The following is a 9,556-nucleotide window of genomic DNA, read 5'->3' on the forward strand; positions in this document are numbered from 1 at the left end:
TTGAAACACAATAGGTGGGGCATTAGGTAACATTAAAGGCCCCAGAAAAATCTGCCAGTTACACTGTAATAAAAATAGTGTATTGTCTTAAGTCCTCTGCTTTTTCCATCAATGCAGGTATGATGGGAAACAAATTTACAGAAATGTGTTGACAGTGGTTATCTTCAGACATGGAAGTATTTTCTGTTGCATATGGTGGCAAATGCATCCTATTTGGATAATCTGATGAAAACTTTTTTTTATGGAGCTGCATCAAGAAAAATGAACAGAATATGTTTGTAAAACTACTAGTGAGAATAGTATAAAGAAGCAGTCTAGACCAGAAATGTACCATACATAACAGTATGCTTTAGGCAAAGCAGAAAGGATCTTTGAGACTGAAATTTAGGGATGGAAATCTAGAAACAGGTTTGTTTGAGGGTAGGATGTTTTACAGCTGTAGCTTCACAATATTTTGTAGACAATAGGGTGTAAATTGAAGTGAAGTTATAAGGTACAGGGAGAGACACACAGGTAGAAGGTAGGGCAGGATGGCATCTTACAGAATAACTGATTCAGAGAGGCATGAGCTTTCATAGGCATGAGTCTACCTCATCAGAGGCTATCACCTGTACAAAATAAGTTGTTGCTTTTCTGAACTAGTTAGTCTCTAAGGTGCCATCTTACCCTACCTTCTGCCTGACTTCAAACTAATATGGCTAACCACCGCTCTACTCATGGAGATATACTGCATTAGAAGGTGAGCAGGAGTAAATGTAGTTTACAGGCAATTATTATGGATGGATGTAATTTCTCTCAAATGAGCTTCCTTGAATAAGACAGTCTCTGAGGCCACTCTTGAGATCAAATATCCCACATGACCGTTCTTGAAACCACAGGCTGCAAAACTCTCAAACTCTAATGTCCATACTGACAACTTGGACCCAGAACATTATCTTGGCACAGTTGCTCTTCTTGTTGTTCAAAATATGCAAAATCTTATATAGATGTTGATTCAACAGTACCTGTATGAACCATACAGAAGACCTTCCGTGAAAGGTCAAAGAGAGTCTTTAGCAATATCTTATATTGCTTTGAACTGCCTCCTGTGTTGTTTTTTCCAGTTGCTGTTTAATATGTATTTTTAAGTTGCATGCCTGTGGGTGCGTCTACATGTGCCCCTACAGCATCGTGGTTACTGTGCCATTGTTTAGTACATCCTTTTGGAAGTACTAAATGATGGCACAGTAACAGCCTGTACTGCACTGTGCTGGCGGCGCATGATTCTTTTTAGCCACTGTCACTGTAGCAATGTGCTATAGTGAGGGAGTGCATTGCTACGGCAACATACATGTGGCATCACAGTTTGCGCCTACTGATGCTACAATGCCATAGTGCATTGCTATGGCAATGTAGCATCTCATATAGATGCACCCTGTTTTTATTCACATACAGATTTTTACGCAAACCCTTGTTCCATCTGCCATCTAGCTCTCCTGTGTCTGCTTCTCTCCCAGAGACCCAAGTAAGGGTACTGTGATACCCACACATCTATCTCAGCAACTCAAATGGTCCAATAGAAGATATCACCCATAAAAATTCATGCCCTAAAATATTTTTCTAAACCCCGTAATGAAGGAAGGAGAGAGAGGCTAAACCCCATAAAAATATGTAGGAAGGAGATAGTCTACCAAAGGCCTTTCTCTAAAGAGCTCTGCTTCAACACTGCTAGTTGGCAATGTGTATCTTGTTGAATTTTGTACCTCCTAGGCATTCTATCTAGAAAGCCCAAGAGGAAATGTTATACAAGCAATTTAGAAGGTCCTTTTTATTTTAATTTAAAAAATTTGCACTTGGCATTTTATTTTTAATGTAATTTGAGATTAGCTTGACAACTGAAATCAAGGACAATAAGAAGTCCTTTTTTAGGTATATAGGGAGCAGGAGGAAGACCAAGGGAAATGTGGTGCCCTTGCAGAACGGGATGGACCAGCCGATAACAGACAGTCAGGAGAAAGTTGAACTCTTTAAGGAACACTTTACATTGGTGTTTCTGCATGCAAATGGTGGTCACCTGCTGGGTCAGATACTGGATAGATACAGGGGGTGGGGGTGATTTGCCAACCAATGGTCAGTGTTGAACTGGTGAGGGAGCACTTAAAGGGGCTGAATGTTTTCAAGTCTGCAGGACAAGTTGGACTAGACCTGAGAGTGCTGAAGGAACTGCCTGGGGTCATTGCAGGACCATTGGTGAAGGTATTTGAAGACTTGGGAGAAGTCCTGGAAGACTGAAAAAGGGCCAATATGAGGGAGGATCTGGGAAAGTATAGGCTAGTCGGTTTGACTTTGATGCTCGGTAAAATTTGGAAAAAATTATCAGAACTCCATTTGTGAGAGATTGGCAGAAGGCATGATGCTGAAGGATAGCCAACATGGTTTCACTGTAGGCAGGTTGTGTCTGACCAACCTTGTCTCCTTCTATGATCAAGTAATCATAATGAATCCACTTAGATGTGGGAGATGTGGTTGATGTCATATACTTGGTTTTTAAAAAGGCCTTCAGTATAGTCTCCCATGATGCTTGTGGCAGGGACAGGGCCCCCCACCTGCCACACTCTCATGGGAAAAGTCCCACAGGTAGGGGAACTTGTCCACCTGGGTTTGGATGTGTGGCACAGCTTTGGCATCTGGAGGAACAAAGCTGCCAGCAATTCCAGGAGTGTGGGAACCTTCGTTCCAGAGAACTGGCCCTGATTGGCACATGGAAAGCAGTGGGCCATTTAAAGGGAGAATGCTGAGGGAAGCTTGGCATTCAGTGTTACCAGGCGAAAAACACTGGAGCCTGCAGGAGGGGAGACCTCTGAAGAAAAATGCCCATAGGTTGGACCCTTGGGAGCTGCTGGAACCAGGACAACCATGAATTAGGATTGTCCCTCCCAGAGAGAGAGGTGAACTGGGACAGGTGGGGAGTGACCTGGAGAGGCGTCTCCACAGGAATCTGAGCTGGGATTCTGGGGAAGGAGAGCCCCATGAGAAATGGTTGGCATACCCCCAGCCAAGTGAAGGAGAGATAAGGAGACAGAGATAAAGCTAGCCAGCCTACCAGGAAGAGAGGGAAGCAAGAGGGAAACTGAGGCAGCTGGCCTAAGGGGAAGGGTTAATCTACACTGCTGGTGAAGGGAAATGAGCAGAGGCATGGAGTCTGACAGAGCAAATCTGGGAGGAGGGAGAAGGACTCTGAGAGATTTATTTGTGAATGTTTGTCTCTAAGAACCAGGTTGAAAGCGACAGCTAAGAGGTTTTTTTGTTTGTTTGTTTTGTGGGTTTAACTCTGTCCTACTGGAGATGAATCCTAAGAAGGGAGTATGAAAAGGAGAAAATCCTTTCCTGGAGATTTGAGTTTATAATTAAGAAAGAAGCGGTACCAGATTCCCAAAGAGGGGACAATAGGGAAAGCTAGGGTCAAAGCATAGAGACCCACTTGGGAATATCACCAAGGGACCTTGGAGAAAGGATGCATGTTTGATTTGAGGACTGTATTCCTAGATTGATTGAACTGACAAAGACATAAAACCAGCTACTGGGAGCAGAACGTAGAGAGAGAAAGACTTGGACAGGCTCCGCTCACCACCCATGGAGCACATCAACCATCCACCTGATAGGATGGGGTAGGGTAATGGGAAGGTCGGAGCCCTGCAGAAGATCTGCAAAGGGATCAGATGGACCATCAAGCCAGAACATTCATCCTCCCAAACATATTTGCCATCAAGGCATGGCAAGCAAGTGTGTGGCGGTTATATAGTGTGATCCCAGTAAACAGACGTGGTTCTGAAGCGAGAGAATATGACGTGCTCACAGCGTTTTTATAAAAAAAACTGGGGGATTGTAGGCTGGCAGAGTCCACAGTCATGTGGGTTGGGAACTGGCTAAGAGGTCAAACCCAGAGAGAGTTAGTGGACAGGTCTGTATTGTCTTAGCGGGAGGTGGCCAGTGGTGTCCCACAGGATTCAGTTCTTGACCCATGCTGTTCAACATCTTTATCAGTGATTTAGATGAGGATGTGGAAAGCATGCTATCCAAGTTTGTGGATGATACTAAGTTGTGGGGAAAAGCAGTCACACTAGGGGATAGGATGTGGATTCAAGCGGACGTGGACAAGCTAGAAAAGTAGGTGGAGTGGAACTGAATGCAATTCAATAAGGATAAATTCAGAGTGCGGAGAAGTAACCAGCAACATGAATATAGGTTAGCAGGAGATATCCTGGCCAGCGCAATGGCTGAGAGGGACCTCAGGGTTATGACTGATCACAGGATAAACATAAGCTGCCAGTGCAATGCTGTAGTCAACAGAGCTAATAGCATATTGGGAGGCATTAGCTGATGCATTGCAAGCAGGGCTAAGGAAGTGATTCTTCCTCTCTACTTGGTGCTAGTGAGACCCCAGCTGAATTACTGCATCCAGTTCTGGGTGCTGCACTTCAAAAAAGACACAGAGAATCTTGAAAGGATCCAGAGAAGGCCACAAGAATGATTAGGGGACTGAAGGACAAACTTTGAGGAAAGACTAAGGGATCTGGGACTGTTCAGTCTGGGGAAGAGAAGACTGAGGGGGACTTGGTGGTTGTCTATATGTATGTAAGGGAAGAATGTTGGGAGCTGGGGGAAAACAGTTCATTAAGGTGCCCCAAGGGAGGACAAGGAGCTATGGCCATAAACAGTTAGAGCAAGGGTGGGCAAAATACGGCCTGTGGACCAGATCTGGCATGGCAGGCACTTTCATCCAGTCTTTGGCGCCCACCAATGAATTGCACCCCATCCAGCCCTGCCACCTATGAGGATGGGAGTGAGGTGCCTACATGTACACATGCCCCAAACATACCCTGTTGCATCTCACTCCCACCCTTGAGGGTGGAAAGGCCCAGCCCAGCCAGCACACACCTTCCAGGTGAGACTGCTGCAGCCCCTGGGGATGTGCTGTTTCCCCGGTGTGCTGCTCGCTCCAGGCAACAGATAGGGAAGCAGTGGGGGCAGGGTGCAGGGCATGGAGCACGGGGCTAGAGATGGCAGCAGCATGGAGTCCATGCCGAGGAGGGTGGTGGCAGTGTGGAGCTCAGGTGGGCAGGGTATGAGTGTGGGGACCCCCACACACTCTACCCATGATGCACAGCTCTGGCAAGTGGTGGCAGTGGCAGCAGCAGCAGGTGGGGGCGCTCTGGGTGCTGGCCACTGCTGCATATCGCTGTAAGGAGTGCAGCCTCTACTGGGCCATCTGTATCGCTGATGCTTCCTTCACTTGCGTGACAAGGACAAGGAGTGGGCTGCTTTTCCTGCCAAGGCTGTGCGGCAAGGGAGGGAAGCCCCAGGCATCTTTCCCTGGGGGGAGGGAAAGCAGCTGGCTCCAGCACCTGAGGCTTCCCTTCTGTGCCTGGTGAGTGCAGGGAGCACCAGTGATACAGACTGCCTGGCAGAGGCTGCACCCCTCACCGCAATGTGCAGCGCTGGTCAGAGCTGTACCCTACTATGCAACAGCACCCTGAGTACCCCCACCTGCTACTGCTGCACCAAGGAGGGAGTGTGGGGGGGTCCCCACACCCCACAACACTCCCTCACACCACAACTGCCACACATCCACACCCTGCCCACACAACCCCTGACATACCCTATGCTCCCCACACAGAGCCACGCTCTCCCACAACCCCCACACCCCACCATACACACACCCCCACCTCACCACACACACCATCCATACCCCCCACAATATACAAGACTAAGAATTTATTTTTGAGTTATTGTGAAATCACCTCTTTATAGACTATGCAAACACAAATCGTGAGAAAAATATTTTTTGTAATAAAATTAAAATATGTTATAGTAGGTGTTTGACTTTTAGTGTGTAATTTTTTTTTTCCTGGTTCTAAGATGGCAGCTCCCCTCCCACAACGAGTATTTTTGGGGGCAAGGGGAGGGACTTTCAGTGGCAAAGGTCAGGGATTAGGAGGTGGGACTTCTGGTCCCATGATGGTGATCAGGGAATGGGGCAACTGTCAACGGGCAGGGCATGCAGCCCTTGACAGCTCTCCAAAACTCGTTAAGTGGCCCTCCACCTGAAATAATAGCCCACTTCTGTGTTAAAGGATGGTTTCAGGTTAGATGTAAGCAAGAACTTCTTTATGGTAGGGGTGACCAGAATCTGGAATAGGCTTCCCAAGGAAGAGGTGCAGTCCCCAACCTGGAAGTCTTCAAGAGGAGACTGGATAGACATCTTGCTGGGATCATTTGATCTTAGCAGTATTCCTGTCCAGAGCAGGGGGATTGGACTCAATGATCTTTAGAGGTCCCTTCCAGCCCTTAATTTCTATGATCACTATGATCTGTTTTATTTTTAATCTTCTATGAAATCTGTTTCTATGTATGGTTAAAATCATGATTTTCCCTGTAAATATTCTTTCTCTCACCCACTATACTAAAAGAATGAATTAGAATACTGTACAATGTGCATTTTAGTTGGATTATTAATTTTATATTTTTAGTTGTCTCTCAGACAGAAATTATATTAAAAGATCTGGAACAAATTCTCAGACATGTTGCAGACCCATCTATAACGGCTTGTGACTCATATGTAGATGGAAAGGAAAAAGACATTGGAGAAAAGGTATGAATGATATCTGTTGTTTCTTGTAACTAGTAATTGGAAACATTTATCCTTTTAGTAGAATTTGTGGTTGTACTTAAGAAATATACTTTTTATGGATTCTATAATATATTTCTGGAAATAAAGTAGATTACCTACTCATCTGTATATTATATATGTAGTAAATAATCTAGAATGTTTCTTGTGTGAGGGTCTCTGTGCATTCCTACTAATAGAATTCAGCACTTCTGATGTGGAGATGCAAAACTATGCAGAAAAATCATGTCTTCTGGGGGATCGATTATTATCTTAAGGCTAGAACGATAATAACATTGGCTTAATCTGTATAAAGGAACAAGTCTCCTGGCACACCTTTGTTCATTTGCTGCTACTGTAGATTAGGTTGTATTGGTCAGTCATGTTGGTATCCTCACAGTTATAGAATATCTACTGCACTGAAAGTCACTTTCAGTTACTTATAATTTCTCTCAAGGTTCATTTAACAGCTATTTCTGCTTACCACAACTTGTTAATGGATAAACCTGTATTCTTTCACCCCATAGTTTTGTATCTACTCCAGCTAATGGCTAATTTCCATCATCCTGTAAGAAAATATTTCTTGCCTACAACTAGAATTTTGTCTTCCCCATACTTATTGGTTTATCTTTTGAGTTCCTGGCTCAGATAGCCTTAGAACATTTATCTATCAAAACTGTTCTTAATAGCCAGATATCTAATCAGGAGGGAGTGGTGGGGTCCTCTGCTAATCAGCAGCAAGGGAGGAGGGAGGGCAAGGGTGAGGTGTGAATGGGAAAACATGCAAAATTAAAGGAGCCATGGTGCGCTCTACTTCTGCCATGAATTCAGTAGGTCCCTAGTGATTTTAAATAATATCTATTCCTTCTTCAAGAGCTTCTGTGCCTTACCACTAATAGGAGATTGGAAAGCAATTCCATCCTATCAGAACCGCCCCACCCCCTTGCTGCTGATTAGCAGAGGACCCCACCACTTCCTCCTGATTATCAGGGAAGCTAAAACCATGGTTTTAAACATGGCACCATTTTGCCTTCCCACCAGTGCAGCAGTGGCGGGAGGCAAAAACGGCACCATATTTAAAACCGCAGTTTTCACCTTCCCACTGAAGGTGGGGACAAGCTGCAAGTGGGGCCCCTTCACCAAACAATGGGGGTGGGGAAGGGGTGGGCACAGTGGAACCTGCAAGATTTAAGGAGCCATAGTGCACCTCGCTTCTGCCATAAATTCAATAGGTCCCTAACAGTCGCACTCTCTACTTCTCTTCCCTTTGCCTTGGTGTTCTTTGTATTTTTGGTCTGTGAAGACCCTGGAGAAGGAACTGAGGTAGTTGAGGGATGCAATCCCATATATCTATGTCTATGTATAGATATAGATATATATAGATCTGGAGCCACTGATAGTGTAGCCTGAGAATGCTACTGCATCTGCCTGGACAACCCTTTCTATACAGTACTGCAGTTCAGCACCAGAGTCAAAAATCTTATTAGTGTGAATGGGGCAACTCTTAAAAAAAATAACTATTTAGTTTCTTAGTTACTACTAAATAACTTCTCTTATGGAAAAGAGCATATTTATTAGGGTTGTGCTAAACAGGCCCTATTCGATTCAGATTCAGCCTGAAACAGGGGCAGTGATTTGATCTATTGATTCAGATCACTGTCCCTGATCCAATTTGACCAAATCCGAATCTGAAAATTTGATGCTGATTCAGCGAATCAGTGATTCGGACACAGGCACAGCTTTAAAAGTTTTTTATTACATGCCTTGAGGTAGCAGTGCAGCTTGTGATTGCTGCAGTGCTGGGGCACATGTAGTGTCCCACAGCAGTGTAGGGGGGTCTCCAGCATGCTCAGAAGCGAACCTGGAAGCGGACTGGAAGCACTTTCAGTCCACCTCCGGGTCTGCTGGGGAGCATTCTGGAGGGTCCCCCCATGCGCCCCTGGCTTGGCAATCAACCATAGGGAGACCCCTGGCTGCCCCCCCCCCCGGACCCAGGTGGCACCAGTCACCAAGCGGGGGGTTGTTGGGGGAGGGGGAGGGGGCATGTAGACCAGGAATTGGACCAAAAGTGCTTCTGGTCCACTTCTGGGTCTGTCGCTGAGCACGCTGGGGAGCCCCCTGTGCTTCTGTGGGACGATGCATCTGCCCCAGCACTGCAGCGTTCAGAGCCCCTGCCACCTAGAGGTATGTAGGAAGAACATTTAAAGCTGTATCCTACGTCTGATTCGCTGAATCTGTCCGAATCTCTTGGAATCGATTCAGAGAGATTAAAGGGTTCTCTGATTTGATTTGGATTCAGAGATTCAGCCACCAAATCAGGCCAGATCTCTGCCAAATCAAACCTGGGACCAAAGCTTCACACAGCCCTAATATTATTACTAACCAGTTTCATTATAACCTACCTTTTAAGTCAAAGATATTTGAATATTATTTATAGCTAAAATCACAGTCTCGGAGATGCATCCATTGATGTACACTTAGTGGTGGTACTGTAGATACCAGGATACAAAGAAACAAGTAGATCTTATTTGAAATATTCCTCTACCTATACTTCAGTTTTAGGTATTGCATACCCAACTGTGGGATTTTTGTCCCGTGGGGCCAGGCCAACTCTCAGGTTCTCAGAATTGTGCTGTTAGATGGGAGGGTGTGACACAATTGCACATATACACACACAAAAATCAATTAGGTGCATACACACACACTAGGCACATACTGCCTCACCAGGGGGTGTGTGTGTGTGTGTGTGTGTGTGTGTGTGTGTGCGCACACACACACACACACACACACACACACACACTACCAACTCAGGCACACCCACATTCAAAATTACCAGCCTAGGCATATACACACCTATCACTATTTCAAGCACATATACACTACACATACCAAAAGTTAGACAAAATCAGT

At 45.4% G+C, this 9,556-nt stretch overlaps 1 protein-coding gene across 1 annotated transcript in view; it reads left to right on the forward strand.

The window, feature by feature from the left end:
* The window catches only part of ZCWPW2 (zinc finger CW-type and PWWP domain containing 2), a 132,990-nt gene that overhangs the window by 106,090 nt on the left and 17,344 nt on the right, over positions 1-9,556 (forward strand). Inside the window, 1 exon segment of the mRNA XM_025202353.1 lies at positions 6,510-6,631. Coding sequence (XP_025058138.1) covers positions 6,510-6,631 — 122 coding nt within the window.

Source organism: Alligator sinensis, unplaced genomic scaffold, assembly GCF_000455745.1.
Source record: "Alligator sinensis unplaced genomic scaffold, ASM45574v1 scaffold181_1, whole genome shotgun sequence".
NCBI lineage: Eukaryota > Metazoa > Chordata > Crocodylia > Alligatoridae > Alligator > Alligator sinensis.